This window comes from Rhinoraja longicauda, chromosome 22, assembly GCF_053455715.1.
Source record: "Rhinoraja longicauda isolate Sanriku21f chromosome 22, sRhiLon1.1, whole genome shotgun sequence".
Taxonomy (NCBI): Eukaryota; Metazoa; Chordata; class Chondrichthyes; order Rajiformes; family Arhynchobatidae; genus Rhinoraja; species Rhinoraja longicauda.
Window position 1 is genome coordinate 6999230 of NC_135974.1, and position 19857 is coordinate 7019086.

Consider the following 19857-nt stretch of genomic DNA (forward strand, 5'->3'; position numbering starts at 1 on the left):
TTTAATCACTTTGTGCTAAATGCTTTAGTACCCCTTTCTCGTGTGGCGTCCAGCCTGGAGAAGGGTCTCCACCCGGAACGCCACCCATTCCTTCTCTCCAGAGATGCTGCCTGTCCCGCTGAGTTACTCCAGCTTTTAGTGTCTACCCTCGTTGGCATTGGCAGTCGTGTCTCTATTGAGAATAAAGCAGACACTGTGTTGTTATAAACTTGTTTAAAATTAAAACAGCGATAAATGTGCTGCAGTTATGAGAGAGAAAGGCGATCCAATTGGTTCGCTTTCATCAATGAGAATGCAAGCAGGAAGTACAGTCCCAGTTCAGAGCCGGATATAGATAATTTCCTATGCCATAATTTAGTTTCACTCATCAAGTCGAGTTTATAGTTATATCCATAAGTACTGTGAAGTACAGGTACAATGACAATCTTGTTTGCAACAGCATCACAGGTACATTGACACGGACAAACACACAGAAACACATTACACGCAAACAAATCTAAAAGAAGGCTGTGAAAGGGACTTCAGTGGAAAAAACACAATTTAAAAAAAAACCAATGTTCGCGAGTGCAAGAGGTGGTCCATAGTGAGACACAAAATACTGGAGTAACTCAGCAGGACAAGCAGCATCTCTAACAAGAAGGAATGGGAGACGTTTCAGGTCGAGACCTTTCTGTACCTGCTGCCGGATGGTAGCAGCGAGATGAGGCATTGGACCTTGATGAGGAACCTTGGTGATAGGTGCCCGCCCTTCTTGAGATAGCGCCTCATGTAGATGCTTTTGAAGGGGGGGACGACTGTACCCGTGATGGACTGGGCTGAGTCCACCAGTCTCTGCCATGGAATTGGCGTACCAGACCAGAATGCAATCAGTCCGGAAACATGAGGGGACCTTGAGTCAGTGGCTGTATTTAACTGGACTGCTTATTTTCCCATCAAATCATTAACAACCCGTGTCCCCGGGGACGATGCACTATTCCGATTTCAAAGGAATACAAAAGCCCCGCCCACTGTTCCCGACCCCAACTACCGAAATAGTCTTCATGGCAGCTGGGCCGCAATGGCAGTCATGCCGACATTCCTGCAACAAATAGCCAGGAATAGTTAAACATTATAATTTATAACTGAGGTGGACTTTCAGTCTCATCAACAGGGCCGCTGGCTTCACTAATTCCATTGCCTAAGTAGCCGATTGGGGGTCTTTGAAATCGGCGGCTGCTATCTTGCATTCCTCGTGTGATTCCCAGTCGGGACAATGCCGCCTGTTAACAGCTCCGTTTATAATGGACCCCACCAAAAATGCTAACGAGGCTATTGTCCGAGGGAGTCGCCGGCCACCAGCAAGCGGGGGACTGGATTCTCGACTCCGTGGAGGCAGGCAGCGCTCTAGTGTACACCCGCTAGGCTGTTGGCTGAACGCTGTACAAAAGGTACATATCTCGCCGGGTTCTTGAACGCCAGCAGCTTCATGATGTCGAATCACAGTTGTTATTTTGCCTTGCCTCGCCAATCGCCCCCTTTAAATGACAAAAAGACAGCCGAAAGTCAACATTAATATGTGCAAATGTAGCGCTTCTTCAGCACAGTGAGATCGCGCTATAACACTGGTCATGCAAAACACAGTGCTGAGTATAATAACGATTTCGTGCCGTATAATGAATGGTGTCATCTAATACTATACGACAATGTTACAAAACAACGCAGAGCGATGCCATTTATTATAGATGAAACTGAACAGTACAATAATATGTATAGCGGGCAGTGAGCTGTTGGTGACAAATGCCCAAAGGGCTCCCCGAACACCAGACACTAATGGACAGGGTCTGAAGAAGGGTCTCCACCCGAAACGTCAGCCATTCCTTCTCTCCAGAGATGTCCCCTGAGCCGCTGAGTTACTCCAGCATTTTGTGTCTATCTTCGATTTCTTCTTCTTAGGCCCCCTCGGTCATGGCTGACCATAATAATAATAATGCATTTTATTTATGTAGCGCTTTTCATATACTCAAAGACGCTTTACAGACCATGGGTGATGCATCCAAGTAGGCTGCTTGCTCCACACCTCAGCTAGAGCAGCGTTACTTGTGGCTGAGGAGACTAATGTGGGAATGACAGTCTCTGTTGCAAAGGTCACATTTGTGTGTGGACTCTGGTCTGTTGAAGTTGCTGCGCTCCTTTCTGCGTGCCCGCTTGTCTGCCGCTGCGTTCATCAGTTTCTCTTCCCCCGTTTAGAGATGTTGGTTCAGGGTACCTCTCCACCTTGTACGATCAGCTGCAAGGCTCTCCCAGGACTCCACATCAATGTCGAGCACCTTCAAATCTTTCTTGCAGACATCCTTGTAACGTAGCTGGGGGCGGCCGATGGTTCTCCTCCCAGATGTTAGCTCTCCATAGAGGATATCTTTTGGTGATACGGCCATCCTCCATGCGGTGGACATGTCCCAGCCACCGCAGCCTGCGCTGCCTGAGTAGAGTGTAAATACTCGGAAGGCCAGCGCCAGACAGAATCTCGGCATTGGACACTCTGTCTTGCCAGGATATACCCAGGATATGGTGGATGCTTCTAAGGTGGAAGGTGTTGAGTCTTCTCTCCAGTCTGGCATATGTAGTCCATGTCTCACTGCCGAACAGCAGCGTGCTGTTGATACAAATCTTCGATTTAGTACAATAAAATATCATGCACTTAACATAAAGCGTGATATAACAGTACAATACAACTAATGCAAATACGGATACATATATAACACAATGCAAAAATGTAATGGAGTATGCCATGGTACGGTGTAATAAAAGTGGGCACAATACAGTATATAATCCAAGAGATATATTGTACAGTAGGATAAAATGCAGATGATATTACAGGTCAACCATACGATTATGGATTGAATGTATTTCAATGCAATGAAATATATCGCAGTGCATTAAAATGCAATGTATACGTCATACATAATAAATCATAATGAACAATTAATTGTAGAATACAATACAGCTTAAAGTGCCCAGTACTAATATGTAGTCTAATTATTGGAAACGCCAGAGTTCCAGTGAGAATCCCCAATGTTTCCGACGCTGTTCCCAACTGAAGCACGGGCGCACGGAAAAGCAGTTTTATACACTCTTCCAGGCAAGGTGAAATTTTGGGAGTTCTCGCTGGAACATTGGAGTTTAAGGGAAGATCCAAATATTATGTTTCGTGGCGAAAAAGTGCTTCGTGGCGAATTCTTACTTCGAACGGTTGTTGAGTCTCTGGGAAGGAAAATTGAAATGTTTTTCTCGCAGCAGGTGGTCAGCATTTAATTTTAAATTACTTAATTAATGTTCGCATGGTGAAATACAAAAGGGGGGTGAACATACTTAAATCTCCAGTTGTAGATCGGGCAGCATTATCTCTGCCGCCGGGAGATAATGTCATATTCCAACATTGTTGGATATTAAAACACGTTACTGCGGTGACAATCTTTATAATAATGACAGTTAAAATTGGTGTAACTATACAGCACAAAGTAAATGCAGTGCCTAACAGAATAACACGGCAAATCCATGCGGATATTCGTTGAATATTTGCATGAACTGAAAGAGCACATTTACAGCAAACCTGCGTTTTCTGTTCGTGGTCTTACAGCCGGCAGGCTCTGCAACACGGACGGATTTACAAATGAGCTATTTTAATGTACATAACTATCTATTTGTGAATTTGGTTCAAAGTCGAGCCCAAGGATTGTCCGCCTGGCGTGGGCTGATGGAAGATGGGATTTGCGGATCCAAGGGTCGCGATCACTCCTTCGGTATTCTAAAGCGACTGCTCGTTGACACCTTAATGTGACTACTGAGAGACCGCTGAAATCAACTGGATGGGGCGGCACCATTGGACATCCCCATTTGCCAAGGGTAGGCAGCTCGGAGCTGGTCCGCGCTACTGGATTGCTGCTAAACATTCCGGACATGCCTCTGTCCACCATGTCGAAGGGGTGTGAGGTGGGAGTAGGTCCGGCGATTTCCCTAACCCCCATTAAACATATTTAGAGCGGGAGATCGGCATTCAGTGACTCACTATCTTTTTCACTTGAAACCAGTTGTACCGGCTTGAACGGGCGCAGGATCTGTCAAGCCGCACCGACAGGACGCGGAGCTGAGATTTCCGGAGCCAGCGTGGTGTGACTTAGTGCAACATCGCCGAGTCACCGGCTGCAAGGAGCGAGGGTCGGACGGGAACTGACCCTACCCTCCATTCTCGCCGTCGGTGACAAATGCCCAAAGGGCTCCCGAACACCAGCGGCCAGACACTAATGTACAGGGGTCTGAAGAAGGGTCTCGACCCGAAACGCCACCCATTCCGTCTCTCCGGAGATGCTGCCCGTCCCGCTGGGTCACTTCAACATTTTGTGTCTATCTTCGGTGTAAACCGGCATCTGCAGTTCCTTCCCACCACAACACAGATCAATAATGCTCCGTGGAGGAGCTTTGTGTGAGCGGGGAGGCATTTGTGGCCATGGGGCGGGGTGTGGACGTTGATTTAGCGCATGGACGGGCTGCCGTGGAAAGTAGGACCACGTTAAGGAGGTGGGGGGGGGGGATTGGGGACTGGATGTGAAGCTGGCGCCGGCAGCGAGCCACTGACCGGCTCTATCACACTGCAAGGGGCTCCGGCCACAGATCCACCCACCAGCAACAACAGGCGGGCACTATCGCGGCCAGAGTCCCGCCCAGGGGCGGACCAAGGCGGCCGCTTCCATCCGCCCATCGGCGCACTCATTGGAGGGTAGGCCGAGCCCCGCTGACCACGAGAGGAGGAGCAGAGGGTCGGTGGCTCTGCGCACACGGGGAGCGAGGGCGGCACTCGGAGGGAGGGAGGGAGGGAGAGGCGGAAGGAGGGAGAGAGAGAGGAGGAGGGAGGGAGGGAGGGAGAGAGGGCAGACACCCAGCGCTGCCTCTCAGTTGATCTGACGCCGGAGCAAACATGTTGTGGAAACTAGCTGACAACGTCAAGTACGAAGACGATTGCGAGGTGAGAGCGATCGAGAGCGGCGGCGCTGCTGCTGCAACGAGCGGGGTTTCAATGCTCTTTTAATTTTGGTCTGAAGAAGGGTTTCCACCCATTCCTTCTCTCCAGAGATGCTGCCTGTCCCGCTAAGTTACTCCAGCATTTTGTGTCTATCTTTTAACTTTGGAGATACCTCTTCCCTTCAGAACTAGACAAAGTGCTGAAGTAAATTTCGTTACTCAAATCCCCAGGTTAAGTTCAACTGTTAACAGGTCAACTCCTGTTAAGTAAAGAAACACCAGGGACTATTTCGGCAGTTTACAGCACTTTCCCCTCATCTTCCGTCATGGTGTGTGTCCAATTCATGTCCCTGCCTTAATTCGTGTCCGTAGACTTTCACATTGACATTAGACAACTCTTGCTTAACTAGACCTTTGGTTTGGACTCGTTCGCGTAGTTACAAATTCCAAGCTGCTCCAGAGGAGATCGTGGATGGTTCTGAGATCCATCGATTGAAGCTGCAAGCGGGCATTGCCGTCCGGACCCGGTAACGTTGTTTTTAAGGCAGACTCGGATCTGGAGTCTTGGGTGCCCGAGAGCGCTACTGGACCGCGCAACCTGACGGCTCTGTGAGGATTCACTCTGATGATACCTGTGCACAAGGAAGCGAAGGCCAGCAATGCCCCTGCCCCCCCCCCCCCCACATACACACACACCTCTCCTGGGGCAGGAAGGTGCATCGCTGAAGTGGGGATTCGCAGAACAGACGGACTTCACACAAAAGAGTTTGAGATGCTAGAATCCGGCACAAAACATCAAAAAGCTGCGAGAACTCAGCGGCCAAGCAGCATCTGTGACGGCTAAAGCTGTAAGTCGACGATCAGGATCGGAGTCTTGGCCTGAAGTGTCGACCTTTTGCCTCCGCGGATGCTGCTTGACCCGCTGAATTCCTCCAATGTTTTGTTTCCTGGCAGACATCAAGGCTTAGAGTGTTGCGACAGAACTACCCGCGGAGAGAGGGGGTTTTAATGCTCTCGCTTTCCGCAGTCACTCGTATGCAATGCACATCCATGTGTCAGTTCGTAGGGTTTGATCCCAACATCAGGAAATCGTCCTGTTTGGTTAGAACTTTTACGTGGAAGTGTTTGCGCAATTTCAACAAAGCGAGACTCAACTCGCCCTCCTCCAGAACCAACCACGCTGTGTGCGTTCTGGGCTCGATCTTGGTCTCCTCTCTCTCCTCGGCGCTTTATGTTTTTCGTTTAAAAGCCGATGGCCCTAAACAGTCCCTGGTGCTGGGCACCAGACTGTCTGTCTGTCGTGCGACGCGGAGCAGCTCTCATTAACTCAAGGTAGCACCACATAGTGTGATCGTTACGGATCTCCATCCTGCTCGGCAGGTCGAACACGTTCTCCACACACTGTCTGTCTTGTGTTTGCATTGACTCTCGTAGTCTTGTCCAAACCCACGGGACTCTTATGGCGCTTGACATGGAACTGCTGTCTATTCGAACCGGCCACTGTTTCAGCTCTATGCATTTGAACCCATACAGAAAGTGCGCCTATGCTTAAATTGATTCACAATGAGCACACGGTCTGTTATCAGCTGCTCCACCTGGTTTCAAATTCTGGTCCAAATTTACAACTTTATTTTCTTTTGCTCTCAGGAAATGTCTTGGACATTTTTATTTCGGCGTAGAATTCAGTGGCTACACAACAATAACTGCAATTATAAATAATCCTGGTTAATGGCTATAGTTGCTAAAATTCGGCTTTAAACTCATTAGATGCTTGCTTGTGGTTTACAAAATCCTATTAGAAATGATAGTCCATGTTGGCGAATTTGTTGTGACCGCATGTAGTAGAATCATTAACGCGGTAACAGGCATTTTGGTTCACGGGTGCGCACGATAATGAAGGCTGTCACAATTTGATTATTATTGTGCAATGCATTATTATTGAATGCCCGACCATTAAAGTTCCGAGTTTTGACAGGAATGAGGAGCAGGCGTGTTATTTTGGTTTGGGAGATTTTTATTTTGATATTAGAAACTTCAGTCCTGGAAAATGTCACCGATGCTAAATTCCGCGCTGTCATCCTTATTCCCATCCGTAGAGATGCCCCACAACATCCCGCCGTTCTCAGCTCTAAATTTCAGTTAATATTAACACAACATTTTAGAGCTACACCAGTTAAAATGAACGACCCCGACCAAGCAGCCTTTCCAACTCTTAATTATATCAACGGTGCCCAGGAATAAAAAACAAAATTAGTCACGTGGACAACGGGAAATCTAAACTAAAGAACAGAAAGTGCCGGATAAAATGGAAGTTAGAAACATAGACACATAGAAAAAAGGTGCAGGAGGTGGCCATTTGGCCCTTCGAGACAGCACCGCCATTCATTGTGATCATGGCTGATCATCCACAATCTGTAACCTGTGGGAAGAGAATCAGATGAACCCTTTGATCCCGTGCAGCAATAGATGGGACACATGGACTGTCCGTTTGTACAGGTACCAGGGTCCAGGTGAGTGAGAAGAAGAGTCCCGAAGAGTCTCCATGTTCTCCAGAGTTGCTGCCTGACCCGCCGAATTACTCCAGCACTTTGAAGGTATTTATTCACAAAATGCTGGAGTAACTCAGCAGGTCAGGCAGCATCTCAGGACAGAAGGAATGGGTGACGTTTCGGGGTCGAGACCCTTCTTCAGACTGACCCGAAACGTCACCCATTCCTCTCCTGAGATGCTGCCTGACCTGCTGAGTTACTCCAGCATTTTGTGAATAAATACCTTCGATTTGTACCAGCATCTGCAGTTATTTTCTTATACTCCAGCACTTTGTGTTTGTCTTTTAAAATAAACCCTGGGCAGGGAAGAGAAAATACATTCTGACCTTCCATCACAGTGAGGAGGGACTGGAGGAGACTCACTGTGATGGATGTTTCTTTTGTTTGGTGTTAGTTTATGATTGTATGTGTTATTGCATTTTTATTGATTATTCTTATTGGTCTTATTGTTGAACTGCGGGTAATTTTTCATTTCACTGCACATTTATGTGTATGTGACAAATAAATGACTATTGACTATTGTATCTGCAGTTCCATGTTTCTCCGGGGCTCAGATGGTCGGTAACCCGGTTTATTTTTCTCTCTTCCCCAGGACCAACACGATGGCAGCAGCAACGGGACCCCTCGCCTGCCGCAGCTCGGGGCTGTCACCCAGCACTTGTACTCTGCCGCCCCTCCTCTGTCTCACACCCCGAGCTCCGACTTCGGGCCGCCCTACTTCCCCCCTCCGTATCAGCCCCTGGCCTACACCCAGTCCTCGGATCACTACTCTCACCTCGGCGACCCCTACTCCCTCAACGTGCTACACCACCACCCCCAGCAGCAGCAGCGGCCGGGCTGGCCGGCCCGTCAGGGTCAGGAGACGGTGCTCTCTCACCACCAGCGGGTCAGCGCCGCCACACACCTCTCGTCGCTGGAACCACGCACCTCCCGGCTGGACATCCGCCGCCCAGACATCCTCATCCCGGGTCCTCACCACATGGACACGGCGCTGGTGGAAAACCTCAACATGCACGAAGCCATTCACACCATGGAGGAGGTGCAGGTAAACTAAGCTGGAATTGGAGCCTGTAGTATAAGAAAATAACTGCAGATGCTGGTACAAATCGATTTATTCACAAAATCCTGGAGTAACTCAGCAGGTCAGGCAGCATCTCGGGAGAGAAGGAATGGGTGACGTTTCGGGTCGAGACCCTTCTTCAGTCTAAATATCCAAACTTCTTCAGACTGAAGAAGGGTCTCGACCCGAAACGTCACCCATTCCTTCTCTCCCGAGATGCTGCCTGACCTGCTGAGTTACAACAGCATTTTGTGAATAAATCGATTGGAGCCTGTAGTCTGGGTTGGGACCGAATTGGGAGGTCTGGAAAGGGATCTGCTAAGTAATGGCCATTGAACTATCTCTGCGAACATCTGAACAAGCTTTTCCGGTTATTCCCGAAAGGGAATCGTTTCAAATTCGCCGATAATTGTCCATTGGAAGGACTACAGGGCATATTCGGTAGAAGGGCTCAGACATGCTCAGCGAAGGACACGGACAGAAACTGTTCTCGATTTGGGATGCAAATATAAAAGTCCTCCATTAGAACGAGGGCTGGTTGATTTGGCGATGCGGTGTGATTAGGATTGAGCGATGGGTCAGAGAGAGTACACATTGGTTAACGCCACAGACGGGCTGCTCCCTCTCGGAACACGCTTATTTATTCACAAACTGCTGGAGTAACTCAGCAAATCAGGCAGCATCTCGGGAGAGAAGGAATGGGTGACGTTTCGGGTCTGAAGAAGGGTCTCGACCCAAAATGTCACCCATTCCTTCTCTCCTGAGATGCTGCCTGACCCGCTGAGTTACTCCAGCATTTTGTGAATAAATACCTTCGATTTGTACCAGCATCAGCAGTTATTTTGTTAAAAAGCTTAGAGCTCCCACTAAATGCAAATAAAATCCCAAAGGCAAATGAACCTCTCACAGAGTGAATGAAACGGGTCTCACTGACAAATCGAAAACAAGTTTTACACGAAAGTGAAGTAAATTTTCAACTCAAATCACTAGAACAGCAAATTCTAACGTTGACCGTATCAACTGTACCAGCCTTTCCAGCGTACCCTAACAGTCAACATTAACACCAATGGCTTAAATATATGTTGACATCATTTATCAAGAAATTACCGTCATCTTCTCGACTTAACCCATGTAAATGTATTTGTTAAATGCTACGGCTACATTATTTCTGTGGGTGTCGGCAGGTGGTTTCACACCTGACTGGGATGTATGGGATATTATTGTCTGAGGATATATATATTTTTAACACGAGATGCAGCAGTTAAACGCGAGGTAGTGACGGCCTGGAAGTTGTTAAAGGCCGGTGGGCGGGGAGGGTGGGCTGGGACATAGGTTTGCTCAGGGGAGGGCAGGGGGGCTGGGCAGAAGGTGAAGCGCACTTCCATCACCCCACAGGCTTGGGGTGTGAGGAGGGTGCGGGTGGGTGTGGGAACACTGGGCGAGCTGGTGTCGCCCAGTGCAGCGCTAAGTACCCACATTTCTGGCCGCGAACGGCCAATTAAGATTCACTCCATTGTATACCCCTTTATTTCTTATTCTTTATAATTTAAATACCGTAACCCGATAATATTTCATCTCTAGATACTCCCCCCCCCCCCCACCCCTACAAATATTTCATTGTTATTTTGGTGTTACAGATAATCCTTCACAGTTTAGTCCTAAATATATTTGATCTCTTTTTTTGGTTTAAATATCTAGCACAGGTAGGACGGGCGCGGTGATTCTGTGCTTTGGTTGTGGTCGCTGCGAGTTGTCAGTGTAAAGGGGAAAGGCTGGATTAGACACAGCCCGTCGGGTTCCGGGCAGCGGGGGTTGTTCGCAACGTGGAGCCGCCCTTTACACGGTGATTTATGTTTGTTTGCAGCACGCCGAGGACCCGAACATGCTGATGCAGGACCAAGGGGTGATCAGGAAAGGTAAGGGTGGCCGCCGTCAGCTTCATTCCCAACCCCAGCCCAGCTCCGGGCAGGCGGCACCGACCGCCCGTTTAACAGGCACTCCAGCTCCATTCATTTCCCCAGCGTTTGCCAGGCAGAGTTAGTGAACAATTCACCACATCGAGGGCATGCAGTTGGATCGGGACGGACTGGAATCGCCTTGTTCTGTCCTGGACCTGGTCTGACCATGGCTTGTTTCCTGGAAATCGACGAGCTTTACATTATATTTAGATTCCCCTCTTCCCAAAAGATGGATAAGGACCCTATAATGCAGGGGAAGAGGTAGCGAAATGGCACAGGGAGTGGAGCTGCTGCCTCACAGCCCCAGAGTCCCGGGTTCAGTCCTGACCTGGACTGCTTGCTGCCTGTGTGGTGTTTGTCTGTTCTCCTTGTGACCCCAGGATTTTTCCCTCCCACAACCCAAATATGAGACATTGAGACACAAGAGATGCAAACAAACTGGCGGAGGAATCCAGCGGGTCAGGCAGCATCAGTGGAGGGAAATGGACCGTCGAGGTAGTGGGTGGAGACTTCTTCAGACTGAAGGGCCCCAAACCCTAAAGATGCCCTCCGTCCATTCCTTCCACAGATGCAGCCTGACCTACTGAGCTCCTCCAGCACTTTGTGATATTGCTTTCCTTTGGTATAAGAAAATAACTGCAGATGCTGGTACAAATCGAAGGTATTTATTCACAAAATGCTGGAGTAACTCAGCAGGTCAGGCAGCATCTCAGGAGAGAAGGAATGGGTGACATTTCGGGTCGCGACCCTTCCAGTCTGAAGAAGGGTCTCGACCCGAAACGTCAACAATTCCTTCTCTCCCGAGATGCTGCCTGACCTGCTGAGTTACTCCAGCATTTTGTGAATAAACCCATTCCTTCTCTCCTGAGATGCTGCCTGACCTGCTGAGTTACTCCAGCATTTTGTGAATAAATTGCTTTCCTTTGGTTGCAGTGGTTTTCTGCCTGCCCGAGTTTGCACAGTTTGCCTGTTGGAGTCAGGGCTTTGTCCACTGCATTTGTAGGAGTCTGCTTTGTGTGAGGGCCCTGCGTGATTTTGCTCCAATACAAGATCAAGGTTTAGTTTGGTTAAACAAGTTCCAATCGCAAACTGCAGAGAGCCAAGTGTCCTCTCAGCCTCTGTAACTTGAGTTGTAATTACATGGGATGTGTTTCATGGGTTGGTCCTGTGTCTGATGGGGTGAAGTGTTTGGATTTGGGATACCGGATTAACCTGGTGGCCACTGGCTTTAATAGAATGCTGCTGAGAGCAAATCTGGAATAAAAGAAAGGTGTTGAACTTGGCATTTCCGAGTTTCTAATTGTGGCCGGGTGTGTAGAATTATTGAATCAGTTTTGAAGAGTTTTCACAGTGGTGCAGGAAGATGGTAAACTGAGACAATATACTCCCCAGGTAACCAAAGGCGAGAGTGTGGCTGTGGGATTTTTCTGTTGAAATCTCTGGAAACTGTCAACCAAGTACTTTGCCTTAGTCTTACTAGTCATAATAGGATATAATATAGGAAACCATTTAATTTGTTGTGAGATGGTAACAGTGACTAACTGTGGGTTGACACTTTCAAGAGTAAATTAGTGTGTGATTTAAAAATAATTTAGTGTGAAGGACTGGTTGAAATATGGTTTCAAACTGCCTCTATAATCAATTCCTCCTCTCAGCTGTTAAACCAATGGATGGTTCATGTGCATTTATGCTTCATTTTAGTGTCAGTGTTATGAGGTGGGAGCATGATTCTGTCTGCCTGAGCAGTAAAGTTCTGTTATTTTTGGGAAGTTCCAAAATGCTTCCGAGTTTATGGACCTTGTTTGTTTGTTGAAGTGCAGCAGATTTATGCTGCTACTTTACAACCTTTGTTTTCTTATTTCTCTGCAGGCGATGGTGTTAATACCTCTTTAAATAGGAGGTAGCAATGCTTCATTAACAGCATCAGTGTTAACTTGTTTATCTAGATTATAAAAGTTGGGGCATTATGTTACAACTTTATAGCACACTGATTGAGCCACATTTGAGTATTGTATGCACCTCTGGTCACCACTCTAAAGGATCAATGTGATTGCACTGCAGAGGGTGCAGAGGAGATTCACCAGAATGTTGCCTGGATAGGAGAGTGTTAGGTAAGAGGAGTGATTGTATAGGCTGGAGCTGTTCCCCCTGGAGTGAGAGGTTGAGGAATGACCTGATAGAAGCATGTCAGACAAAGAGCAACATAAACAGGTAAATAGTTAAAATATTGTATATATGGACAGCACAGTGGTTCAGTGGAAGAGTTGCTGCCTTACAGCACCAGAGACCCAGGTTCGATCCTGACCATGGGTGCTGCCTGTACAGAATTTGTACGTTCTCCCTGTGACCACATGGGTTTTCTCTGGGTGCTCCAGTTTCGTCCCATATTCCAAAGACGTACAGGTTTGTAGGTTAATTGGTTTCTGTAAATTGCCTTAATGTGTATGACAGAACTAGTGTAAGGGTGAAGGAGAGCAGTAGGAATACTAAAAGGGGATCTGAGACGTAAAAGTTTTACACAAAGTATTGATATCCGGAAAGCACTGCCAGGGGAGGTGGTGGAATCATGTGCAATTACCACCTTTAAGACACATTTAGAGAGACATTTACATAGGCAAGGCATGGCAGGATCTCGTGTTAGTGAAGGCAAATAGGATTCGTGTAATGGGCACAAATGTCGGCAAGGACACAGTGGGCCGAAGGACCAGTTTCTGTGCTGGACAATTCTATGACTTTATTGATAGTTTTAGGAACTTCATTAACCTGCTGCTTTCACTAGGCCCTAAAGACAAGAGTGAATGCAAAGCAGTCACCTGACAAAATAGTGATTTACATACGTGACAGGTAAAGCAAATGTATCCTCGATCATAATTTTCCTTTGAAAGAGAAGCCTATAGTTTTCCCCTCCCTGCCTCTCAGTGAGGTGATGGGTCTCGACCCCAAACGGCACCCATTCCTTTTCTGCAGAGGTGCTGCCTGACCCACTGAGTTGCTCCAGCATTTTGTGTCTATCTTTGAAAGAGACATCCGCACTACCCTAGGTTAAAGTAAACACCTAGACACGGAGGAATTCAGAAACCACTGAGGTAAGATCATAAAGGAATTTATGAATTTTTTGAGGATGTAACAAGTAGAGTGGATAAGGGAGAGCCAGTGGATGTGGTGTATCTGGACTTTCAAAAAGCCTTTGACAAGGTCCCACACAAGAGATTAGTGTGCAAAATTAGAGCACATGGTATTGGGGGTAGGGTATTGACATGGATAGAGAACTGGTTGGCAGACAGGAAACAAAGAATAGGAATTAAAGGGTCCTTTAGAGAATGGCAGGCAGTGACTAGTGGAGTGCCGCAAGGCTCGGTGCTGGGATCCCAGTTATTTACAATATATATTAACGATTTAGACGAGGGAATTAAATGTGACATCTCCAAGTTTGCGGATGACACAAAGCTGGGTGGCAGTGTGAGCTGCCATGAGGATTCTATGAGGCTGCAGGGTGATGGATAGGTTGGGTGAGTGGGCAGACGCAGTATAATGTGGATAAATGTGAGGTTATCCACTTTGGTGGCTAGAACAGGAAGGCAGATTATTATCTGAATGGTGTCAGATTAGGACATGGGGAGGTGCAACGAGACCTGGGTGTGCTTGTACATCAGTCACTGAAAGTAAACATGCAGGCACAGCTGGCAGTGAAGAAAGCTAATGGGATGTTGGCCTTCATTGCAAGAGGATTTGAGTTCACTGCAGTTGTACAGGGCCCTGGTGAGACCACACCTGGATATTGCGTGCAATTTTGGTCTAAATTGAGGAAGGACATTGCTATTGTGGGAGTGCAGCGTACTAAAGCAATAGCATTAGTAGTAGGTGGTTTCTTCCAGATGTGAGACTGGTGATTGTTGCAGTTGATGCTATTTGCTTTGGACTGCAGATAGTTTAAACGATTGAGAACTTTGTATCGAGGTCAGCATCAACCTTTGATCGGAACCCATTCACAATTTTGTGTCCGTCATGGTTTTTAATTGATCTACAATGAGCCAAACAGACCTGCTTAGAAATTCAATGACATTATTTTCATAGGTGGTGTATAATACCCTAATGTAACCATGTTGCACATTTAGTGCCACTGTCTGGAAAGGATTAACACATTGCGATGCATTTATAAAATTCCTGGCAAGCTGTCAGATCCCACAGATGCGACTTTCTACATTGAGGTATGTTGGACGAGCTGTTGATAATCATTTGTTCTCCTTTGAATATCAATTACGCTCGAATAATTAGTTACCTCAGAAGTCAGAGCAGGAGCATACGCAGTTTGGCAAGTCTGATGTGATCTTAGGACAGGCTGCTGAATGATAATCCTGCTTCTGAACCAGCTCACCCAAAGCTACCTGCCCGTTCGAGCCTGCATCCAGGTAGAAATCCTGAGGATTAATTTTTCCAGGATTAATGATTTGCAGGAATGTACTGCTGGTTTGTGGCTGCTGGGCTGGTATTTTCTAAACTGCATTTTTTTGAAATACTAACAACATCCTTTGAAAATGCTAATATTTGGTGGTTTGAGAATAATTGGTTCTCACAAGAATCAATCAGTTTCAGTATCTGGCAACTTTTATTACTAGCTAGAAACTTGGGGTATCCTGTACTAATTGCCATCACTGATTTTTGCAATGTCCTTTTATCCACTCTGCTCTAAACATATTGCATTGTGGAGCAACCGCCCCCTTGAACTGGTGTGGTTGTGACTGCTTGCTTAGTCACTGCAGCATCAATACTTTTGCTATTTGTTGCCATCTCTCGTCACCACTCTGAGACTCTTGCATGAAATCTGACTGTCAGATATAGACAGATGTGACAGTAAGTCTGTCCAATACTGAGGGAGCAGTTCTCTGATCCCTGCTGCATCAGTCTGTGCCAGGATCTCCAAAGCTATTAAACTTGGCTTGGAGTGAAATCAACATCATCTCATCATGGTAACATACCCGTCAGAGATATCTCGTCGTCAAAGTTTCACGGTATCCAGATTTAACAGAATTCCATGATTATTGCAGGCTTCAAGTTTCCCATAATATTGTAATCTCAAATCTTTGCTTTCAGTCTCTTCAAAACACCACATCACAGAATCTGTGCAGTCCACTCCTTCTGGTCCTCCCATCAGCTTAAACACCTGTTTGGAAATCTATGCTTCCAGCCCTGATTCTCAATGGTAACACTTGCAGCACCCCAGTTCAAAAAGTGTGCAAAACGTTATCTGTAATTAAATGTTCATGGGAACATGCAGTAGAATCCATCTTGGGCGTTGAGAGTTGTGGACCATAGCTTAATGTGGATCAGCAGCTATATCTACAATACTTGGCAACGGTAGAATTGTTCGTTTCTGGGATCTGTGGTGTACCATTTTCACGGCTCAGTATGATCCATGAGGTGGCAACAAGGAACTGCAGATGCTGGTTTACACAAATGGACACAAAGTGCTGCACTAACTCAGCGGGTCAGGCAGCATAAATTGAACATGGTTAGGTGACGTTTTGGGTTGGAATCCTTCTTCGGACTGCACCCCTCTTCCATCTGAAGAAGGGTCCCGATCCAGAAAGTCACCTACCAATGTTTTCCAGAGATGTTGCTTGACAGGCTGGGATACTCCAGGATTGTTTTCAATTATGATCAGTGTTCTTCCAGGGGTTATGTTCTGTCAGGCCAGACAAACCAAGGTTTCCTTCAAGCTGCTGCTAAATGGAATGTGTTCGACTGGATTTACTGCCTCGCTGAGTATGATTCAAAGCACTCCCTCAACTTGTCTTAACATGTCACTGAAGATTCGGATGCTTCAGTATTGAACACTCCTTGGTTGGTACCTTGAAGTCATTGCCTGTGTTCTATTACTCCAGTACCTAATGTCAATGCCCATGCAGTTCTTTCTACCGAGCAGTGGCTGTTGAACCTTGCATTAATTATCTTAAATGTTCAGCTTGCCTTTACATTTGAATATCTTCTGATGGGAAGTCTAGCCAAAATCACTGCATTTTAAACTTTGTTTGCTTGCATCGGGTATCGTTGGAGCATAACTACTTTGCAATGTGCATTGATTTTAATTGATATCTTAAGGCAGTTCTCAAACACCTGCTTAATGTAACACATTGGAAGTCATCCATACTGATAAGTCTGATGTCATTGATGACAAAGACTTATTTTTGTCCTTGGTTTATCTTCTCTTGCTCGGTGTCTGTGCACAGACTGTTGTTTACCATGGCATTTCTATGCAAAGCTGTTGCTCTTTCTGCATTTCCACACTTTCCCAAAGAATGAGGCCAGTTTTATTTCATGAAATACTTCCCTCTCGTAGTTCAATCACACTAGAGTCTTTGCATTTTTTCTTTAGTCTGGTGCTGATGCTTACCTGCGCTTTCTCTGCCATTAACTATCACACTCTCATTCTGTCTCTTCAACGTTGGAAAGTCTTTGAGTTGCATTACAACCCAAAATGTCTCACCAGCATTTATCAAGTTTAAACGAGCCACTTGAAGCAGTTTCTTATAGAGTTATACAGCATGGAAACAGGCCTTTTGGTCCATCAAGTCTGTGCCAAACACCAAGCATCCCTCTTTCTCACTAACCCTTATGTAGCCATTTAATCCCCCCCCCCCCCCCCCCCCCCCCCCAACCTCACTCCTTTGAATCTTTGAACCTACAGTTTCACAGTGTTGGAGTGTTTCTTCTGAATTAATGACATCAAAGAAGGTGAAGATTTGCAATGAAAGATGCAAAATGTTGGAGTAACTCAGCAGGTCAGGTAGCATCCCTGGAGGACATGGATAGGTGAAGTTTTGGGTCAGGACTGCTCCAATACTGGTCTTATATATCATCTGTGTGCATCTCTCAGCCGCCGCATCCCCCCCTCCCTCTAGTAAATGTTCAAAACAATCACTACCACTAGGTGTCAATATCCCCTTTAAGAGAGGCATATCCTGTGCTGTACGAAATCAATATTTCACAAAGCATATAAAATACTAAGATAACGCAGTGATTGAATTTGTGGAAGTTTGCATGTTTACTTTTTTTTAATGGGACCAAATGCAGGGAGAGAGATTTATGGTCTGGCTAACCAACACAATTGTAGCACGGGAAATATTCACCCCATTGAATATTCACCCCATTGAACACTCCTAATGTTACACGTCCCTGCAGTGTGAAAGGACAATCCAGTGTGGTTCAGGATTGAGTAGCTGCACTCCTGACATGTTCGGGTACCGGACTCTGTGTTCACATTACCTGACCTGTCTCATATATACACAGCTCTGCCCTGGTCCGGGTTAGTAAAAATCGCGTCCAGTAGCCTAGCAAATTGGCCAGCTTGTGAAAGAGGGAGGTTGGAGCAGTGAAGTTGTGTGGCCTGTAATTGCTGATGGGTTCTTTGTGATTGCAGCACGGACTTTGTATTTGAATAAAAGACGGGAAGTTTCCAACTTAATGATCGTTGGGAGCAGATCTGTAATATTGATCTCAAAACCACTGATTATTAGAGGGACCGACTCTGCATCACTGTTCTGTTTCTCTAAGGAAAGGGTAGATTTTGAGTGGATACATTTCCCATGGTGAAGAACTCGCCCATATCCAAATGGTTAAACGTGCACACAGTGAAATAGTTAACGACATTTTGTCAGACTGCTCTTTCTTTAGAAGTGGCCGTGTCATTCATTTAAGTGGTGTAACAAGATTGCCAACTCAAGAGAGAAATAATGAAGACAAAGCAGCTATTTAACATGCCCACACTAATCCATTCCCCATCAGTCCTGATGACTTGTTTCCACTTTGACCTTCCATTATGATCCTGTAGATGGACATTGGACAACATGATTGTAAGTATTGTCTTTCTGCGGACTGGGTAGCATGCGCCAACAAAGCTTTCCACTGTACCTTGTTACACGTGACAACAAGGTCCCACATAGGAGATTAGTGGGCAAAATTAGAGCACATGGTATTGGGGGTAGGGTACTGACATGGATAGAAAATTGGTTGACAGACAGAAAGCAAAGAGTGGGGATAAAGGGGTCCCTTTCGGAATGGCAGGCAGTGACCAGTGGGGTACCGCAAGGTTCGGTGCTGGGACCCCAGCTATTTACGATATACATTAATGACTTAGATGAAGGGATTAAAAGTACCATTAGCAAATTTGCAGATGATACTAAGCTGGGGGGTAGTGTGAATTGTGAAGAAGATGCAATAAGGCTGCAGGGTGACTTGGACAGGTTGTGTGAATGGGCGGATACATGGCAGATGCAGTTTAATGTAGATAAGTGTGAGGTTATTCACTTTGGAAGTAAGAATAGAAAGGCAGATTATTATCTGAATGGTGTCAAGTTAGGAAGAGGGGATGTTCAACGAGATCTGGGTGTCCTAGTGCATCAGTCACTGAAAGGAAGCATGCAGGTACAGCAGGCAGTGAAGAAAGCCAATGGAATGTTGGCCTTCATAACAAGAGGAGTTGAGTATAGGAGCAAAGAGGTCCTTCTACAGTTGTACCGGGCCCTGGTGAGACCGCACCTGGAGTACTGTGTGCAGTTTTGGTCTCCAAATTTGAGGAAGGATATTCTTGCTATTGAGGGCGTGCAGCGTAGGTTCACTAGGTTAATTCCCGGAATGGCGGGACTGTCGTATGTTGAAAGGCTGGAGCAATTAGGCTTGTATATACTGGAATTTAGAAGGATGAGGGGGGATCTTATTGAAACATATAAGATAATTAGGGGATTGGACACATTAGAGGCAGGAAACATGTTCCCTATGTTGGGGGAGTCCAGAACAAGGGGCCACAGTTTAAGAATAAGGGGTAGGCCATTTAGAACGGAGATGAGGAAGAACTTTTTCAGTCAGAGAGTGGTGAAGGTGTGGAATTCTCTGCCTCAGAAGGCAGTGGAGGCCAGTTCGTTGGATGCTTTCAAGAGAGAGCTGGATAGAGCTCTTAAGGATAGCGGAGTGAGGTGGTATGGGGAGAAGGCAGGAACGGGGTACTGATTGAGAGTGATCAGCCATGATCGCATTGAATGGCGGTGCTGGCTCGAAGGGCTGAATGGCCTACTCCTGCACCTATTGTCTATTGTCTATAATAAACAAAACTAAAGTAAACCTTTCTAACCAAAGGCAGGACCAACATTGCTGAACCTTAGCTGTCCTTACGGAGGTGGTGATGGGTTGCAACCCTGAACCATTGTAGCAACTGCAATCTTCATCTACAATGCCGACCTCCATCCACAATGCTGACCCCCTGCTGCTCTCTATCTTGCATGCATTCTGATATAAACATCCG

General features: G+C 46.4%; 1 protein-coding gene across 4 annotated transcripts in view; it reads left to right on the plus strand.

Annotated features, from left to right (window-relative positions):
* Positions 1-4951: 4951 nt before the first annotated feature.
* tfap2c (transcription factor AP-2 gamma (activating enhancer binding protein 2 gamma)) overlaps positions 4952-19857 on the plus strand; it is a 46760-nt gene continuing 31854 nt past the window's right edge. For 2 of the 4 annotated variants that reach the window (XM_078419256.1, XM_078419255.1), the window contains exons 1-3: positions 4952-4999; positions 8137-8589; positions 10469-10520. In XM_078419256.1, coding sequence (XP_078275382.1) covers positions 4952-4999; positions 8137-8589; positions 10469-10520 — 553 coding nt within the window. Of the gene's footprint in view, positions 5000-7621; positions 7625-8136; positions 8590-10468; positions 10521-13264; positions 13306-19857 lie in introns of all 4 variants that reach the window. The other 2 variants (XM_078419254.1, XM_078419257.1) reach the window with 2 other exon arrangements.